Source organism: Meleagris gallopavo, chromosome 11, assembly GCF_000146605.3.
Source record: "Meleagris gallopavo isolate NT-WF06-2002-E0010 breed Aviagen turkey brand Nicholas breeding stock chromosome 11, Turkey_5.1, whole genome shotgun sequence".
Lineage (NCBI taxonomy): Eukaryota > Metazoa > Chordata > Aves > Galliformes > Phasianidae > Meleagris > Meleagris gallopavo.
In genome coordinates, this window is record NC_015021.2 from 10,662,074 (window position 1) to 10,682,695 (window position 20,622).

General features: G+C 48.4%; 1 protein-coding gene across 1 annotated transcript; it reads right to left on the bottom strand.

Moving 5' to 3' along the window:
- Positions 1-531: 531 nt before the first annotated feature.
- Positions 532-20,547, bottom strand: C11H3orf70 (chromosome 11 C3orf70 homolog). Its single transcript, XM_031555141.1, has one exon. The coding sequence runs from the start codon at positions 3,669-3,671 to the stop codon at positions 3,090-3,092; it is 582 nt and encodes a 193-aa protein (XP_031411001.1). The 5' UTR covers positions 3,672-20,547; the 3' UTR covers positions 532-3,089.
- Positions 20,548-20,622: the final 75 nt, after the last annotated feature.

A 20,622-nucleotide genomic window follows, 5' to 3' on the forward strand; every position in this document is an offset into this window, starting at 1 on the left:
TCATGTTAGCCACACCACGTCCATGTTACCTGGCAGACTGAACCCCATCATGCCACAACCTCCTTCCAGGGAGTTGTAGAGAGTAATGGGGTCTCCCTGAGCCTCCTCTTCTCCAGGCTGACCCATCCCAGCTACTGCTCAACTGGTAGCAAAAGCGGTTGTACCTTGGTGGGAGGGTGTTAAAAAAACAACCACCGCTGCCAGCTAAGTCAAAGGGCTACAGCCAGAAGAGTTCTAGACATCGGCCAGGTCTTGCAGCTATTTTCCAATGTCTTCCCCAGTGACTGGGGCAGCTTTCTTCTACAGGTAAGTGGGGGCAGGGCCGTGAGGCTGCACACCAGCCCCACTACTTACCAGGCACCCAAACACAGGGCAGGCTGAGCTTGGCACATCCCACATGGTTACTGTCTTTCTCTGCCTAGCACAGTGCTCGTTGGGCCGTGCCATCTGAAGTTGTAAGTGAACCTCACCTGTGCTGGAAATCTGTGTTTCACTGCAGCGTGAAAGATAGACAGTTAGGACAATGAGAAGTTCAGTTGTTGAGTATTTTATTAAAGAAGAAATATACACGCCTCTCCCTGGCAGAGTGGAGCTACTGGCTCAGGGCATCTCTTACAACACGACTGCGCAGTGTTTGTGCAAACAAAAGAAACCGCGTTTCTGTGGAGCGTGTTTCTGAACTGGGGTGTGATGGAGCACAGTGAGAACCCTGCCACCATGCTGGCTGCTGGAACACCTCCACAACTAGCCCTGTCCCACACCAGGCTGCTCCTCTCATGTTTCACCACAGAAGGAAGAGGCAGCTTATTGTGCTTGACATCTGAACAAATCCTGGGTAGGAGACACTCACAGCTTGTGAATATTGCTAATTACTTACAGTTAATGTATCCTGACGGCAGTGATATGAAACTGCAAGACCACAGGATCTTATGGGAAGTCTTGGTCATCAATGGCCAACTCCATTTCCTTGCACACGCAACAGGTGCCCTCCTGCCCGCAGAGCGAGGCGTGCTCTGCTCAGTACCAAGGGTCCTGGAGCCCCTGCCTGTGCTTGGTGCCTACAGTGGGCAAGGAGCTCCTGGCCTCAGAAACAGCCTTGCTGTTGCTGGGATGTGGCTCCAGGAAGAACCTCCCCTGGGCAGGAAGATCAGACACCAGAATGAGCATCTGCAGCTCTCCGCTCGGATTACAAGTGAGAGATTAAATATGAATAAATGCAGTAGGTTTATATATAATGCTTTCTTCTACCTTATGAAATGTGCCTCGGTGGTCAAAGGACGCTAAAACATTATTAGAAACCTTAGTTAGCCAGAAAGGACAACCCTGCCCTTAAAAAATAAATAAAACCTACTTAGTTCTACTACAGCCTTTGCTTAAATGCCCTCAGAAAAACAGAATGCTTTGTAAGTGCCTTGTGAGAACGCATCTGTCCATGCAATGGCCCAAGTTCCTCGTTTAACAAGCATTGCACTTTTTATAGAAGTCATCAAAACTATAAAACCTATTATTTTTGTCTGAAAGTGTTAGTCTAAAAAGTACAGTATTACTTTATAACCATTTATGGTGAACTCCTAGCACACGCGCATGTGCACAGACACACACTGTTGCCTAAACGCTTTCTAAAGATACTGATTACAAAGTGTATAAAATTAGTAATACATTGTCAGGATACAGTGAGAGATGAGCCACCCTATAACACCGACTATATCTAGTATCAATCACTAAACTGTACACGTTTATACAGCCTTATGTTCACCAGTGACTTGTGAAACGTAAACAGCAAATACACAAAGCAATTCAGTAACGCTGCTGAAAAACAGTCATTACTGACTCCAACTGACTCAAGCTGACTGAAATCTTCTGAGAAAGACGTTTGTGTTTCATCCAGGGGGCTGAAACCAGCCCTCCGGCAGAACGGCTCTTTCTCCTCAGCTGCTTGAGGAGAGCTCTATTGAAAACCTGCTCTTGAACTGAGTGAGCCGAAGCCTCCTCGCCCAGCTAGGATGACCCCAGGCGGTACTGTGACCAGCACCGCCAAGTGCACGGGCTTCCTCCCACGGGCACCTCCACGCCGTCCCCGAGCTCTGCCAGCACAGTGGTGTGGCTCAAATGTTTTGTTTTTAATCTTTGTTTTTCTTCAGGCAAATGCGGGCCCTGAGGCCGTTTGGTCCTGAGTGCACGTATCTGGCACAACCAGCGCGGCGCGGGAGGAAGCAGCGGGCAAAGCTAGGGGTGGATTTTGCATGTTTGGAGGTAGTCACTGCCCTTCGCCTTCACTTTACACCCCAGTCTGGAATGGTATTGGTACTGCTGCGCTTCCTCCCTGCCTGCTCCCCCTTCTGCTGAGCTGCAAAAGCCAGATCCCCTTCCAAAGATCCACGCAGAGAAAGGAGCGGCTGGACCCGGGCAACAGATGACCCTCAGGAGCAACAGCTGCCCTTCCAGGAGATTTCAGAGCCGGACCTAACTCAGCAGATGCTCGGTGCATAGCCTGGAGAAGTTGGAGGCACTTTGTGCATTCTCTTGCCTGCCATACCAACCCACTGGAAGAGTGGTACCAACAGCATTCGAGAAGGGTCACATCAGCACTAGAAAAAAGCATGGACCACGCGGAAGGCCAGAGACAGAAAAAGCCTCTTGTCGCTGCGCTTCGCATAGTTCTTTATAAGAAATAAGGACAACTTGGTTTTGCTGCTTACAGGCGTGCTGCACCAGCTCACCCTCTGTGCTTTGAAGGCCCCCAGCAAACATCCCGACTGCTGAAAACATGCTGAGTGGCACATCCTCGTATGAGAAGTAGCATATGATGTAACCCAGACCAAGAAAAAGGCCTTTTTTCAGCTATAAAAGTCTTATCACTACCTTATGTGCAGACGTGGGAGATCTGATCAGGCAGAGAACACGTTAAAATTGCTCAGGCTGCTGCTATTTCACCAAGATGCAAGTCCCGTGGCCACGCTCCCGTGAGGAATCTGAAATATCAAGTGCACTGGAAAAAAGGGATTGTCAGAAAAAAACAGAAAATATAAAGACTACAAAAGCAACGTTACTGAGTGGGAACTGGACTGATCTGTCACCAACCCGTCGGATCACACGGTGGTTTCTATAGTCTCAATCACTTCCATTTCACACTGCGAGGGTGACAAGAGCGGGCACTCATCTGGTTCCCAGCTGCTATCTGGGCTGTAGTCTTCTTCTGAACTTAGCTCGGCCACCCCCTCCGTGTCCTCATCGCACGACTCCATGTAGTGAACCCCCACCGCATTGATCCCGGAGTCCTCAGAGCTGGAAGGGGACGAGCAGTGATCTGTTTTTGGTGTATTGCTCTCTTTTGTGATTAAGGCATTGCGAACAGAGACTTCCTCGGGCTTTGTCTTGTGGGGCATGGGGGGAGGCTGCCTCTGCACATAGCACATCTTCCCATTAATGCATTTCACGCGGTAATTGTCAATGAAGAGGTCTGCGATTGTGCAGAACTGCGGGGAGTCGGGGGGCAGCGGGGGCTGGAAGACGGGAGCGAACTTGAGGAAGTGTTCGGTGAGCGAGACGGAGATCTGGATTGTGTTCGGAGACTCCCGAGGGCGCACAGGTATTTCGGTGCTGGGAAGCTGCTCTACAGGCGTCATGGGCTGGTAGACATATTTACCTGTCGGGAAGACAAAAAACAGCATTTAAGGACTTATCTTTAGAGTTAGAAAGAAGCTGGTAAGATGATGCTCGCCTCTGGCAGCCGGTAATAGCCAGCAGTTCCTTCAGCCAGCAGCTGCTCTGTTTTCAATGGCCTCAAGGTGTTGGTTAGCTCTCTCCTGTTACAGGCTCTCTGATGCTTAACACTGCAGGTAACCGTGACTTCTCTCAGCCCAGTCTCGCTTCTCTCCCTGTCCTTGCTTCTAAGACATCTGTAGGACTTCTAGAGCTGGAAAATTGATGCCGGGGGTGCAACTGCATGGCTGAGAAGTGGGACAGACAGCAGTTCTGTCTGTGTCCCTTTCTCGGGGAAAGAAAACTGAAGAAGCCTTTCTTTTTCTAACACCAAATACAGAGCAATTCTACCATACATCTTTTGCACAATGATCTGCATTTGTATTATTGTTATTCTGTTTAACAGTGAGTCTCCCTGAGTGCAGTTCCATGTTCTTTTTTTTTTCTGACGGCTAAGCTGTATTTTTCTGTATTATAAAAGTGAATTAAAACGACTGCATCTGGAATTTTAAGACAGAAAATAAGGGAATCCCCATGCCATAGAAATGCCTTTGACATTTTGATTATCTAGTTAAGTAATAAGAAAAATAGGATTATGTTGTCTATGCGGAGCTGAACCAAGTGTGAACTGAAGAGCACAGCTGAAAATCTCTACTAAAAGAAATAAATGCGAGAGCAGAAAATCAGTACTTTGTTAGGAAAAACTGAGAAACCTGAGGCTATGCCAAGGACTGGAAAATGCTGTGTTTTATTTGCATGAAGGCCCTGAAAAATTCATGTCTCCCCAGGGGGTTCATGCACTATGAAAGCACAAATTTCCAGAAGACTTGCGAGTAGTGGGACTCGGAAGTGTTTTGATGCAGGAGTTAGGATACTGCAAATATCGCTTTGCAAAGGCAGAAAAGGCATCAAAGTGATGAAGGACTTTTTTGATGCTTGAAGCTCTCCAGGTAAGGAGCAGAAAGGTACCACAGGAATGGATCTGGCTGTGCTGTGCTCAGGAGCTGCAGCTTTCTGCCACATGTTTTTCTGGTCCAGGCTCAGAGGCAGGTGCAGCCTTTCTCCTTCAAATTGCCCATTCCTTCTGCAAATGAAAGCAACGATTGCTTCAGCTCAGAGCACTGAGCACGGCCTGGATCAGAAACAGGAGGAAGGGCTCACTGCCCCTCTCCTCAGCTTGGGTGTCCTTCACAGGCACTGACTGCAATAAATTCTCAGCCAGCATGGCACTGGCCGTGGGATGGGCTAAGACATCCCTCCTCTTGGCTGGAGCAGCCTCTGGGGTGTTCAGCTGCTTTGCCAGCCCCAACGAGCCAGGGCCCAGACACATGCTATGCTTTGCCAGCCAAGCCCTGGTACGTCACCAGGGGAAACATCAAGCACAGGAGAAGGCTCTTCCACCCCTGCTTTGCCTGGTGTACTGCACGGAAAACAGCCTGTAAGAAAGCAGGCTGCACTCCCCAGCTGGGACTTCCCAACCTCCACTGTCCAAGGAAAGCACTGGGGAGCATTGGAGCGTGAGAGAGGCACAACGTGAAGCTGGCAGATGCAGAGAGCAGGACCAGGGGAAGGAGCACCAGGCACACTGAAAAGGAAGAACACCCTGGTTGTGCAGCAGGAGAGAACAGCCACCAGGCAGCCTCAGGAAGCAGCGAGAATGCTGCAGTAAGTGGGCATGGGAAGAAAACATTTGGTGAATAGATCTGACCAGCTTCACTTGAATACCTCATCAAGCAGTCTTCTCCTAGGAGCTGGAACAAACATTGTCGGAGCTGCTGGAAAAGCTCAGTGAAAATAAAAATGCTATGTATTATTCCTCCTATGTGAGTGTGGCTGAATGGCAGTTAGGAAACGCACAGCCACTCACCCCACTTAACATCTAGTAACATACCCCAGCCTAAGCTTGCCGTGTCCTGGAGAAGTTTAGTGCTACCATCAAATGCCTGCGCACTTCAACCACAGGCAGAGCAGAGCTCTTACTCCTGCAGAGCGCTCTGGAGCAGCAGCACAGCTATTTCTGCACTGGCAGTTGCTGAGGGATGTGGGTTTTGTCGCATTTTTCAATCCTTGCCCAGCACAGCTTCTCTGCGATGACTCTGCCCTACAGCCCAGCTAACAGCAGCTGCCCGCAGCTTCCCGTGGTGTGCTGTCTGCAGAAAGCCTTCCTGCACATCAGTAAGCGTTAAGCATGCTGCTGCCTTGCAAAGCAACACAATCAACTGATTAGCACGCTGCTAACTGGAATGGTGTCCCACAGAATCCAGCTCACGGAAGCTGGAATGTAGCCTAGATGCGATCAATATCCCCTTGTCTGAAACCGCGGTGCTGTATTTATTGATATATTTGGGCCACTTCTGTGCAGCCTTCACATCCCTTCCATGGGCAAGCAACGGTAAGACACTACTGAAAAAGCATTTCCCAGCTTCTATTTGAGGTGTCCAAGGAAGGTGTTGGTAAACATTTTAATGGAATGAAGAAAAAATGTACCAGAAGACTGTAATTTTCTACCTCACACAGCTGCCACATGCTGGCAAGGGCTGGGGGATGCTGGGAGAGCTGTAGGGGAACTGCCAGGTCATGGCTTGAACTGGTGATGGAGCACCTGGTGGAGGGGTGCAGCTGCCCAGGGAGCACAGGCAAATTGCATGCATCTGTGCTCCCCAGGTGACCAGAAGGGCTGCACCCAGGGTGGAACCCCCTGGGCTCACATAAGGGCCAACCATGGATGGTAGGCATCTCTTAGAGCTGGGTTGCTTCCTGAGGAGGAGTGCTGTACTGCCAGAGAGCCCCTTCAGCAGTTGGGTGAGTTCAGTGCTTCTTTCTGTATGTGACTACTGGCCTACCTGTGAATATTTTGCCTGGACTTGCTAAGAACACATCAGAAGTGATTTTGCTTCCTTCATGATTAGAAAAGGAGGAAAAGCAGGATACCTAAGCCATGGTAGATTAGAGCACAGCTATCAAAAAAAGCAAATATTCATCTGATCTTACTTCATCGAATCAAGAATACCCTGAGTTGGAAGGGTCTCACAAGGATGATGGAGTCCAACACCTGGCTCCCCGCAGCAGCACCCAACAATCAGACCCTGTGTCTGAGAGTGCTGTCCAGGTGCTTCTTGAGCTCTGGCAGCTTGGTGCCATGACCATCAAGTGTCCTGGGATCCACTTCCAGTGCCCAGCTACCATTTCAGCAAAGAAACTCTTCCTCATTAACCTGGCCCTCTACCCGGAGGTAGTTCCATGCTGTCTCAGGAGAGCAGAGCCCAGTGCTGTTCCCTGTGAGGAGCTGCAGCCGCCATGACGCCTCCCCTCAGCTCCTCTGCTCCAGGCCTAGCAACCCAAGTGCTCCACAGACACCTCCTCTTTCAGACCCCTCCCCATCTTTGCAGCCTTTTTCTGGACACCATCTAGTGGTTGTATGTCCTTTTTGTTCTGCAGTGTTCCAAGTCTGGATCTCTGCAAGGCCTTCACCCTTGATGGAGCCAATAGCTTTTCTCCATTTAGTACCATCAGCAGACTTGCTCAGAACACCTTCCAGCCCTACATCCAAGTCCTTCATGAAATTAAGGAGAACTGGCCCTAAAATGGAGCACTGGAGAGCCCTGCTAGTGACCAGCCTACAGCTTGATGGAACCCTGCTAACTACAATGCTTTGGGATCAGCCCATGAGCCAATGACTCACACATCACTTTCTGTGTTTGCTTAGCAATTTGTCCAGAACAATACTGTGAGGAAACAGTATCAAAAGCTGATACCCCCCCCAAAATAATATCAACTGGCTTCTGTTGGTCAAATACAGTTGCGTGGGTGGGTTGGTTGGTTTGTTTTTTCCTTTAAGGAAGATGGTCAGATGAGAAGAGGAAGAAATTTGCTGCCTGGCTGCTAGGTGCAGAATGCATATGCACCTCAAGAGTTTCCCCTCTCACTGCTTGTCATGGGAGCACCACTGGTTAGGATTTTCTCTGACAAACTGGCATCTCATAAATACAGCAGCTCCCATTCCAAGGTCCTGTTTACAGCTGTAGTCTGTCCAGTTCAGAACAACAAACTGATCGCACGTGCATGGAAAACAAGGTCCTGGCTATGTTCAAACTTCAGATCTGGTTGCAGCCACACTGACAAGCAAAGGCAAAGCGATGGCTGGAAAGGAAGACTGGCAGCAGGGAGCAGAGCTGTTTGTTCTGCTGCTGCAGCAGCATGGGGCAATTCGTCGTGTTTCAAAACTGACATGCTGGCACTAATTTCAGGGTAGAATACAACAGCGGCTAGCCTACTGACAGAGGATTTCAGGCCTGTTTATGTGACCTTACATTGGCTAAAAGCACTTCCTCATCTTTCAAGGACAAGTACTGCCAGGGTAAGGCAGAAATCATTGAAGAGGGAAAAGGAAATTTCCTATGTAAACTGACTTTCTGCATTTTGGGGGGATTTTGTTACAAATTTCTTAAGTTTCAGTTAATTTTAGGGCAAAGTCTGTTTATTTTAGATTAAACTTCTGCTTTCTGAAGATGATCGGTTAGCTCTCCAAGGGGTGCTGGTGCTCACAGCTGGACCTGTCAGGCTGAATCACGGACAAAGCTGCAGTAACAGCATCATTTATAACTTCTTACCCTACATAATGGACGGAAATGCATCAACCGTGATGAAGATGCTATGAAAAATTTATGCAGTAACTTAAAAATAAGACTGCCCACCCACTCCAGCTTGCATGATTGGCAGAGACGTCTTTTGAACAGAGAATTATCCAAATTCTCACAAGTCCCCACCTTCTTTTATGATGCATTTTGGGCTGATAAAACTCCCCCTGAAATAAACAGAAACATTTTTGCTGACTTTAAGCAGCTGGCAGAAATCCACAAAATAACATTTTGAGCACCTATTCTGACACACTCCTTCTACTACTGTGGCATGTAATTTATTGCAGATTTATTTCCACTGAGTCAGTTGGAGAACTCTGGACTGAGCTCTGCTGATGGCTGCTCCTGTAAATTACATTGTTTTGCACAAATACAGATGCCAGACAGGCACTGCATCACAACTTGTTTCCTGGGTCATTTGCTACATCTGCCTACACGGAAGATGGTATTTTGGTGAAGGAAAATTACTGCGTGTGCTGAACATGTTGGGTTTTGTCCAAAAAAACCCCTAAATATCAAAGCTTAGTGAGAAATTTGGGAAGACCTTCAGTGCTGTACTATCTGCTACCGAGTGAATGCTGCAGTTCTACCAACACAGCACAGTGCTATGGGGAAGCAACACCTGGTTTGGGTCCTGAGTGCAGAACATGATGTGCATGAAGCCAGGCTCTGCCAGAACTGTTTTTGTGGTGAGTCTCAATCAACTGTGACAGCCATGTGTTAATGACCACTATAACGAAGCACATGGCAGGCACACAGCATACCTGTTTGCCACCACTGAAAGCTTGTGCCATTGCCACTGCTTGTGCTTTCTGCTGCTCCGTGCTCACGCTGCATTACTCTGCACAAACACTTCACCTCTTGGCCTAATGCTAATTGCACAGTGACAGCAGCCCGTGCACAACTAAAAAGAACGATTGTTTTTCCATTTCTTAATTATTCAACTGCTGTGGAAGCCTAAAAACCAAATCCACTGGAGAATTAAGACACAAAAGCCCAGTCAACTGCAAAGCAACTGCTCCAGGCATGGCCAAGGAGGTAAGTCCTGGGCAGTGCTCCCCTCCCTCCTTGCTGACCTCCAGCACAGGCTCTGTGGAGCTGAAGGCTCTGCTACAAGGGATAAAGCTCAAGCAAACCCATACCACTTGGGAAACATTATATCCCCAGAAAGTAGGCCTGCTTCCATAAAAATTATATACATAAAGTCTCTTTGCAGCATCAATTCCCAGAGCTATGTGGTAGATTGGTTGGAGGGTGGATTATGGTGTCTCCTGCATGTGAAAAATAAATAAGGGCCCGTAGAAGTAAGCCATGAGGTCATCTCCCTCTGATTTTTTGCTAATTGAGCAGTCTGCATGCATCATCACTGAACAGACGCAGCAGTAATTTCCGTGGCTAATACAAAATAACTTAACCATGAAATAAGCAGAGGTGCTGCTTAAATATTTTATTCCCCCCTTCCCTTTGTCCCAGCGTTCTTGTTTCCCCCCGACACTAACATGCCTGGCATGCGAAAAGAAAAATTAAGGAAATCCACCTTTGAGCAGTGAGGTTTCTCATAAAGCCACCGTTGTCACCCTCTCAAAATGACACCTCTAAGGATTTTTCTTAATAAACAACAACGGGTGCATTGCAATTCAGAAAGATGACCAAAGGTGGTTCTGGACCATAGGCATCTAAGCCAGCAGTACATACTGCATAGCAAACGTTTGTTTTTAACCATCTTTTAACCAATACACACAAGCTTTTTTCATATGTGTGCCTTCTTTTGCAGCTGCCTGGGCAAAGATGTCTACGTTTCCCTCCCCCCTCAATCTGCCAGCTCACCTACTCTCCAAAAACCCACAGGGCTAATGAGGACCTACCATCTGTATATGACTTAACTAATGAAAAACTGGCTCAGGTTAACCAGTGCAGCTCAGGACCTGCTGCCATGCCTTGGAGCCGGCTGAGCACTAAGACACCTAGCTGAGGTCTGCTGGAGGAAAACGGACTCTGCTCACAGACATCTCAGTGCCTTGGGATGTGTGCATGGTTCTGCTTGGCTCTACATCCTCATAATGGTCCCAGCAATGTTCGGTTGCAAAGGCAGCAGGGAGTCCTGCTTCTGCAACACAGGGCTCTGCTGGTGCTAGGCTGGGCCTCGCCAAAGACATCAGCTGATGTGGGAGAGAAGTCAGCCCTGCTACAAAGAACATCAGTGTATGAGATTCTTGTTGCATACCACACAGCTCTGAAGGCATGAAGGGCAAGCAGGCATTCCAAAGGCAAGTGTCACAGGAGAAGCTGGAGTGGAGGATTTCAGTGTTAGTGCAAGGAGAGCTCACACCCCTGCACGCGGGGAAAGCCCTGGAGATCAGCCTTTCAGATACTGGCCTTTCTCTTAGCAAAAGATGGAGAATTGAGATGGAACACTGCTTCCCAGCCCTGCAGCTGCCACAGGGACACTGATTGCCTCCCTCCTTCCTTCCCTGTCTACTTACATGCACAGCTTGGGACAAAAAAACCTCTGCAAGCCGTGATCAGCCTCACCATAAACATTCACCAAAGTGTAATAGTTCCAAATTACACTTTGCTTAGAGCACAGTTAATAGCTTTTTCAGAGAGATGAGAACAAATGGAAGGGAAAACCTAGAGTATGTTTACAGATGTCGCATGAAAAAACACTGCTAACCCAGTTTCCATTTCTTTCTATTAGATGAACAGCTGGTGGGTTGTACCTCACAGAACAGAGGAGTGCGTTGGGAGTGTGAGACATGGAACGAGCCACCAGGAGAGGAGAAAATTATTTCAGGACAGTGAGGCACTGTCAGACCTATCGTACAAGCCCAAGCAGAGCTGAACTGTGCTATTGGGGGCTGCAATGAAGCGTAACTAAAATGCTTGTCAGCGTTGAAAGATCCTCATATGTAAAGGTACGGAATGCTGGAACAAAAGTGATACTTCTGCTCTGCACTTTTTCCAAGCAAACTGAGAAAGCAGAGAGATTGTTCAAATAGATTTCTAATGGGGAGAAGGCAGAGCACACAGCGTTTCCAGCACTTCCAGATGGAAGGTACAGTGGGGGATCACAAGGCATAGGGGCCAGCTCTGCAAAGGCACTCCTCTTACCCCAAACCTGGAGGTCAGGCAGTAGGATGCACCACCAGGAGCAAGCAGCCCCTTCTCACATCTGCACCACAGCACTGTGTAATCTGTCCCATTCCCAACCTCACCCAGGCACAGAAAAGAACCAGCCTAGCGCTGCTGCTTCACAGTAGCTCCCCAGCAGTGATTCTGTACAGTTGCCAATTCCCTTCTCACATGAAGGAGAGGTGTTCCTTCTGATTGCTGTATGGTGAGAGACAGCTGTGACAGCCCTTGACTTGATGAGCTGTAAGCTTTTCACAGAAATCCAAGGAAGGGGAAAAATGAGAAGGTTTTTTTCTTCCTCGTAATGTGTATTTTGATGCCCTTTTGTCTTGATTTGTTTTAAATACAAAAAAAGGATCATGGTTTTACATGCTGCGAGCGTTTCAGGGTTCTCTTCACACTTTCACTCAATAGCAGGTTAACTCTTCAATGCAAACAGAGCCTGGAGCTTCCTTCTAGCATTACTGCTCCTTCATTTCTTGCATGGATTTACCAGACTTAAAGAAATAGCAACACTGGATTTAGAAATGTTTCAGGCAGCCGTAAGCCCTCTTAAAGGAGCCGTATCCCCACGAGGATAGCAGCTGTGCAGCGGCCATCACTATCTGAGCTCTGAACCCAACATCCAACAAGCCTTTGCAAAGCCGCCCTGCAAAGAGGAGCAGCCTCTTTTTGCACGTCTCTGAGAAATTCTATCCCCCAACTGATGCTCGATATTTGTTAAATTCAGTACAGAAAATAGCAAGAAATGGCTTAGTGTTACATGTTTATTTTACAAAACCATCCCTGTGTACCATCTGCTCAAGATTCAGCATCCCATCATTTTCATGCAGACGGTGTGCTGATATGGTAACAGAGAAGGATAACCACAGCTCAGCTTCAAACGCTACCTCCAAAGAACGAAGGCATTTCCTGCTGCAGAGAAATACAGGCAGTGCAGACAAGCTACTGCCTTCCAGGTGCACGGCACAGTCTGCAGATGGTGCTCCCATGGGCGCCTCTATGAGATGGCAATGTTTTCCTGCAAATCTTAAACAAGCAGAACAGCTCAATGGTCCTTGAAGGGCAAGTTCTCTCCAAAGGACCACGCAAGACCTGCACTCCGCACCCATAGGAGGGATGGCCGAGGCAGGGGGCTGCTTTCATAGTTTGGAATAGCTGCATCTTGATGGCTACATTCCACTTTCCTGGTGGGCTGACAGGAGAAACAATGGCATATGTGATGTGTGGCACTGGTGCCACCGCCTTCCTGTCGTCAGACCACAGGGTCTCCTGCTGACACATCATCTGTGCTGGGGCTTTGCGGATCTGAGCCTGACAAACATTCTTCATTTTCATTGATGGGAAAAGTGTCCTTATCACCAGTATAGGCCATCCTTCTAACCTTATTCTGTTGTTTCTTCTAGTGCTTATCTAGACGTGTTTCCACTCATATTTCATTCAATCTCATCGTCGTATTTCTATTACAAAGCTCTACAAAACCCATTCTGGAGAATCTGAAGGACTGCTCTTCCTGCACACACCCAAAATAGGTCACCACTCAGAGCTGATGCACGCAGGTGTTGGTGTCAGCCCTCCTCAGAGGAGCCTGGGATCCAGCAATGCTCTACAAGAAAATACGAAAACCCAAGTGACTCCAGAGGAGGAAGAGGATGAGTGCCACCACGTCACACAGTGCTGCTGCAGAAGGGCTCAGAGCAGCTGGGTGGGAGCAAGCTCAGCACTCACTGCTGCAGCATGGTAAGGGAATGCTGGCGGAGGGGTGAGAGCATCACTCTGAGCTTCACACCAAAGGGAGATCCCACAGCAAGCACCAGCTGGGAACGCTGACGGCAGGAGGAGCAGAGAACAAGGTGCCTTCTTTTGTCTGCCCCAGCTACTAACAGCCTCGTGCCAGTGGACTGTGGGAAGGCTGCAAGAAACACAGCTCTGAATCAGCAAAGGCACTGAAATCCACACCGTGCCACACAAGAAGAAGAATGAAGCAGCTGAAAGGTGTGCTGTGTGAAGCAGAAGGAGGGAAGACAGCAGGGTATGCTGACTGGGCACAGAAGGGAAATGTTTCAGGGTTGGGTGTGGGCGCCCAGGTAAAGCAGCAGCTCTGGCAGCATGCATGTGGGCTCTCAAGCTCCGCAGCCATCAGTGAGAACAGGAACACAAACGTAAGCTCTTGTTAAAAGTGTTTTACAACATAGGTTATATATAAATTCCAACTGTTACATTGCCTAAATTAAAGTATGAGTATATTAAAAACAAGGTGTAGTTGCCAAGCAATCAGATTTCACTTTCCCAGTAGGTCTCTGACTTCCAACTACGTGAATATACCAAACTATTGGCAAAAACATCTCTAAACTGCACCAACTGCACTTCCTAAATTCCGTGATCAGTCACTATATAAAAACTGCTTATTGGAACAATCAGTCATCATGAAAGCACGTTTTGTATCTTAAGGACAGATAATCCACGGAGGTGCTGGAATAAAAACCACAACACATTAATGCATATAAAACATATGCAGACAAAATGAGGCTAGATGGAAACCAATCTACTGTCCATCAGCTCCTTACATCACTACAGGCTTATGCCATCCACCAACAGCCAAGCCCACGCTGCCACAACCACCGCTTGGGAACATTTTAGAATATTTGTGAGTAAAGCACTTCATTCCTTTGTCCTTCACAGAAACAACAGATCCTGGTATAGACCTACCAACGTGCAGAACTCCGTTAACAAAGCTTGAAGTGACTCACAAGTGCAAGGCAGCTTCAGGTAAACTGAGAGGCATTACATAAAACACCTCAAGATGTCCATTCTGTGCTGGCTCCAACAACGTGAGCAGTGACAAAACGTGCTTGTCTTGTGCCAGGGAACTCGAGGCCCTATGCCAGGCACCTGAAGCTCTCCTCAGTGCTCCCAGCAAACCCAGGCACACAGTCAGACCCGCAGGGTGCGAAGCAGGAAGGTGACAACCTCGTGACTCAATTTGTAATAGGGCAGTGCAAGGATATGACCATGGGCTGCAGTGAAGGCACGAGAAGACATCCATCAGTACCCAGGAGAGCAAAGACAAGAAGAGTAGGAGAGCAAAGTCAGAAGGCACAGGAGTGATAACACTTTTTGCATTTGGGCACTTGAAGTAAATACGCTTCAGAATCAAGCAGGAAAATCGATTTCCTCGCTGGCAGAGTTCAGGAAGGAAGCCATGCATTTGCAGGGACACTGCAACCCACACACATTTCATCTCTGAGCTGTTACTCCGCAGTGAAAAAAGTGCTTGCGGCCTTTTCCCGGAACAAAGACCCAAGAGCAGAAGCAGAGGCTCAGCCTTCCTCACCAGCCCTCCTGGGAACACCCTGAGTTCACAGCCACGCCAGCTGATGGGACACAGTGATGATAAACCTTCCACTTTGAGGTACTTGCTTATGCTACACAACAGCCACCGCCCCCTGGTTTCAGGCTGGTCCTCAGCAGGCTTCATGCAAGCAGCAACTTAACCCTTTGCACGTTACAGCAGAGAGCTGCCATTTATCCACAGCTCTCAGAGGCTCTCAGGCATCGTTTTTGGTGAACCACGCTTGGATGGATGCATTATGAAACACAGCTTCGTTGTCATGGAGGGCAAAGCAGGAGGTCCTGACTGGGGGAAAGTGTGCAGGGATACAAGGCTCCTTTCTCTCAGGGCTTCTGGAGAAAGAAATGCAGTGATTCGTATTCAGTCCTCTGTGAGGCACTGAAGAATGAGCCCTGCAAGATGTGCTCAGAGCAAGTAACTTAAATTCAAAGCTTTTCTTGTGGTCTGTTCCTGCTAGGTGTTTTTGTTAATAAGGAAGGAACAGGCATGCCTCTAGACATAGCTCTGCACTAGAGCAAGGAATAAAGAATGAATGGCAGTAGATTCCTTCAAAGGCACTGGTGTTTCTACAGGGCTTGATGAAATCTACACATCTGTGTTCTCTTTCCAAGACACAGCATTAACAGTCTATTCAAACCATGATTTGGGGATTATAACTAAAGCCAGAGCAACGGAACGCAATTCAAGCCCAGAAAGGTGAGCCCATACAACTGCAGGTAGCTGTTTACCCCTAGAGTTACACGTCAGAGTATTTTAAGCTGACATTCTTTCCTTCGTTGTGTACAGTTTAGTGAAATGAAGCAAGAGTATCATAGGTTCTTTCAAATACAGGTGAAGAGAAGATCTTGCACAGCCACAGGCAGCAAATCCTCATTAAAAGTGTTTTCCATTACCAGCTGACAATCCACCTTTGGGCGAGCGTAGCCTGGTGCTCAGCCTAATGCCTTGCTCACGCACAAGCATTTTGTCCAGATCCACAGACTTAAACTGGATGAATGTTTAAATCCTTCTCTCAGCAAACACGACAGAAAAATGCTTATTTCCTCTCGGATTTGTAATCGTTCTCCCACCAAAGCAAGGCATTTTGCAGAGAACACCCAGCCCCAGAGTTTCTAGCCTAACCACTCCACCCCGACGCAGGGATTTCCACTAAGACAAGAGTACGAGCTACCCCAAATACAGTCTCAGAAATTAAAACACAAGCAGTTACAGCTCTTTTTCCACATTTATCCAACAAAGCAGTCCTCAGGATGCAGTGGTGACTGTGTTGAAAAATATATTTTTTTGTAGCTGAGAATTTGCTCTATCAAATTGCATTACTGTGCTCTTTGTATCTGCTGACATACATCAGGCACTGTTATCCTATTGCCTCTTTGCTCCTTCTTGGACGTGGCAAAACGTCTCAGGGCCATCAAAACCACTGCCAAGGAAACCCATGAAACCAAGAAACGTTTTGGAAGTCGCAATGGACACAACTCTACAGAGCACCCAGGTCTGCAGCTGCCTCCATAGCACGGAGAGACCAAGAGAAGCTGTCTGGCAGGCAGATCCAAATCCTCTTTCAACTCCCAAGCTCTGCAACAGCGCACTTAAATACCTTCAATAAACACATCAGCTCGCTTACCAGCGCTCTGTTACAGGAAACAAAAGCTGCCTTGCTGATTCCCTGCTTATGGCTCTCACTGGTGGACTGGGCGGGCTGGGGTCTGAACAATTACATGGGCTCCAATGATTGTTGGAGCCCCTGCTGACAGCTTCTGGCACTCCGGACATGGGAGAGACACCGCAGAGACAGGACTTGGGTGCACACAGCTGCCTGCCTGCTGCTCATACTGCTATGGAGCAGGGGAATACTGGCACCTGACACGCAGGGCTGGGATGTGCACGCTGCCAGGGGACAGGTAGGAGATGCTGTGACACACACAACCACGGCTGTCACCGTGGAGAGCTGTAATTGAGGCTGGCCTTGACAGAGAGCTGTCAACGGTTTTGTGAGATGGAAAATTAATGTTTTTATCTAAAAACGCTGTAAAATAGAAACACTGGTATTTCAAGCAGTGAAGAATGTAAGAAGCAAATACGGGCTCGGAGCACACCCAGGTGCAGTGAATGTACTGATGTGCTTTGCTCCACGGCAGCGGCTGCGGGAGGCTGATAACCACCGCTCACTGCCCAAGCAGTGCAAGAGACCATGCGCACCCAAAGGCACGGCTGGCTTGTCCTGCCCTGGGGAATACAGGCACCCACACAGCAGGCACTGAGGAAGCAATGCAGCTCTGAAAGCAAGGAGAAACCCTTCCCTCCCTGTCACAGCCAGGCAGGAAACGTCAGCGTGCTGCGATTCTTTGTCCCCAGCACACATGCCAAAATCTGAGAGGCCCTTCCCAAAACCACACAGGAAACATATGCCCTTCTCGGCGTGTCACACACTGCAGAAGCCCATTTTCTCCTTTTGGCTGAGGAGTGCGGCAGGGTTCCTTGCCAAGGCTGCCCGACCTCATGCAGAAAGCGGCAGGTCAGGAGCTAAGCTGAGGGCTAACAGTGCCACTGTTAGGTGCTGCACAGCGGGGAGCAGGAAGCTGCACACCTGCACATCTCATACACCACTCAGCAACATGTGAGGGGGAGTGGAGCATAACATTTATTTGCTGCATCAGTTTTTCACTGTAAGATAAGCGCAAGGTTTTAGGAAACGAAAGATCTGCTTTTTGGGTGCTGAACCTGGGCAAGACAGTGACTGCTCATCTGCATTACTCTTTCTGTGATTTGTTATCTCTTGACACAACTGCTGAGCAGTGAGCACCGTGGAATCGTTACCCACAACGTACTGTAGACAAGTGCAACACAGCGTACTGAGAGCTGCTTAACACACTGCAAAATACTCAGATAAAAAACACACAGTTGCGAGAGTTACAACAGAATTCCCTATTTTTGCACTGCCCAGGAGTGAAGCCAATGCTGTACTCACACCAAGTGTGAGGCTTTCTCCGGTGAGGTAATCTTTAGGAAGGGAAATAAGAAATCGCAGCCAAAGCACAGCAGCCAGGGAAGATGTAATCCCACACAACTGACCCCTGACAGAAGCAGGTAGCACTGAACACACAGTGTGGGGTAACAGCAGCAGCACAAAGCAACCTGCAGTGGAAATCCCAAGGTGAGGGAAGGCAGACAGGCCCCTTGCTGCACACCTACCTCACTGTGTGCTCTTACACTGGAAAAAGTCAACCTGAGTGATTCAAGCCTCTCAACCTGCATCTAAAGAACAGCATGCCACAAGAGGGATGGAGAACAGGTGAACAGGAGGCTGTCACCCTGGCAAGGGCTGAAAGGGCAGAGTATGAGTAAGGCTGATGCTGACCTGAAATACACCACCAGGCTCAAACCAAGAGGCACAACACTCGGGGTTCCTGGAGATGTTCAGATACACTGAGCAGCTCGTTATCTCACTCACCAGCTGTCATGGCCATTTTACGGGCAGAGAAACATCAGAGGTGAAGAGAAAGCTTAAAGAACTGCTTACTTCGGAGCCAGACACAATTGGCTTTGGGGAATTCAGACTAGGTTCTTTCTCAATTATTACTTCCAGAGCCAAGTGGCTCTGCGGTGCTAAATTGCTTCTGTCACTGAAGTAAGCAGATGTGATCCTGAATACACATGAGGAGACAATCTACTGATCCTAGCGGAGGTGAGCTCTTGTCATTTTTCAGTGTAAGTGCACTTGTGCACTTTAACAGAGCTGACATTCTCCAGCACCTTGGACGCCAATGGAAAATAACACTTCAAGGGCCATTTTAATTGACATAGTGCTTCCTGTACCTCAACGCAGCTCTTAAGAGTCACAGCAAAGCACTTGCAAGAACCCTCTGAGGATTCCTAAGGCAGTATTACAGCACTGTGTTTATGGAAGATAACTTCCGATACTGTTTAATTACATCTCTGACCTCTATATAATTCTCCATTATAGCACTCATTCTTACCCCTTTTAAGTCCAACTCCAGTCAATCTGCAAGAGCAAGATATAAAGAGATGCTAGGATCTGGAATTTGCATTAGGAAATAAGGAGCAAGAAGGCAGCACTCTTTTTCCTAGCTCTCAAATTAAACAGGAAAATGAGGTATGTGACTTCTTTCATTGAAAATTACAGTTCCGTGGGACAAACGCATTTCAAAGTTTCCTCAGTCGTACAGAGAGAAATTAAGAAAAAAGTTTGTACTTCTTACAAAAGTGATGATTATTTTTAATTCTTATGGCTGCTGGAGGGAGATTAAGGGTTGGGTGGCATCTCAAGAAAACGTCCTTCCAGGAGGGAATCAGCTCTGTGTCACTCAGGAGACGCATCAGCCCTCCTGAAGGCCTTCAATGGATGTGATTCCTCACCTTTTTATTCTGCTCCCTCACTTCATTTTTCTTCCTACTTAAACAATGTTTTCTAATACCCAAACGTGAAGTTCTCCTTGCCACAGGTAAGTGACAACTGGTGATCTTCCAAGAACACAGCTTTCTTTTCTAGGCTTCACAAAGCTCATCTCCCCTCCCTCGCTCGGTTCTTTCACAGCCCAACTACTTTGCTTCTGCAAATCTTTTTTGCACTGATCACCATGGCGTCCTACAGAACATCCCCACTTCTGCAGCCTTCTGGCAGCGCAACGCTCCAAACTAAACCCATCAGCCTGGTTTCATCATTACTGAGCTGGAGAGACTAATTAAATTGCATGCTTGCAATGCTCCGGCTAATGCATCCCCAGTGAAGTGAAGGCTTGGGTTCTGTTTTTGGATTTTCTACCACAAAGGCCTCCTGCTGATGACGCATATTCAGTCCGTGATCCATCTTAATCCCCAGATCCCTCACTGCACTGTCACTCCTCCATGCTCCAGCTCTGCACCTGGCTCTCCCTTTCCAGGACCATCTCCAGCAGATATCAGAACAGCATCTCCAGTTTGCAAACAGCATTTTGAGCTCAGATCCCGTCCTCCGGAGTGTTTACAAGCACAAAGAACCAAAGCCACAGAAACTGTGGAAAAGAAGAACACGTCTGGGTCACAACTTGAGGGCCACTGTCTCACGGGTGCAATGTCACTACCAAGGTGTGGCATCCCTGTGCAACAGGTAACCGTGTCACCCCGCCACGGTGCCTGCTGTCACCATGTGCTGCTCACATCAGGGCACTGGCAGAAAACACAGTTGTTTCAAACTGGGCCCTAAATTAGGGCGACATTCTAAAGCGCGCATTGAATTAGAAGAGAAGCTCCCATCCAAATAAGAAGCATCCTTTTAGGCAGACCCTTCTCCCCATTAAGCCAAATCTGGGATCCATGTTTCCAGCTCCAAAGGGAGACGCTGACAGAAGGAGAGCAGGATGCCAGGAGCCAAGGGACACCTCCAGCACTTCCAGCCCTCGCAGAGCTTCACCCCAAAGCTGCTCGCTGGGCTCAAAGCACTGCAGACCCGGCTACGAGCCCTGGGCCCCATTCCCCACCTCCCGCAGCCACGCTGCTGGCCAAGCCCGCTCCTCGAGGAGAGCAGCGATTCATTATTCATCACCCCGCGCCCGGCCAGCGCCAGCCTCCATCACCACACACATCTGGAGGGCAGACATTAAAGTTGTCCGGCTGCTTTTCCACACAGTTGGCTCGGCACTGGATGTCGGAGCAGCGGCAACCCGCCCTACCTCGTGCAAGTCGCATATTCCTGCCAAACAGCAGCAGACTCACGGAGGATGCCGTGCGAATCGCATCCTCCCACCCCAAGGACGACCTCACGAGGAAGAAGCGCGGTGCAGAGGCAGCTGCCAGAGCCGC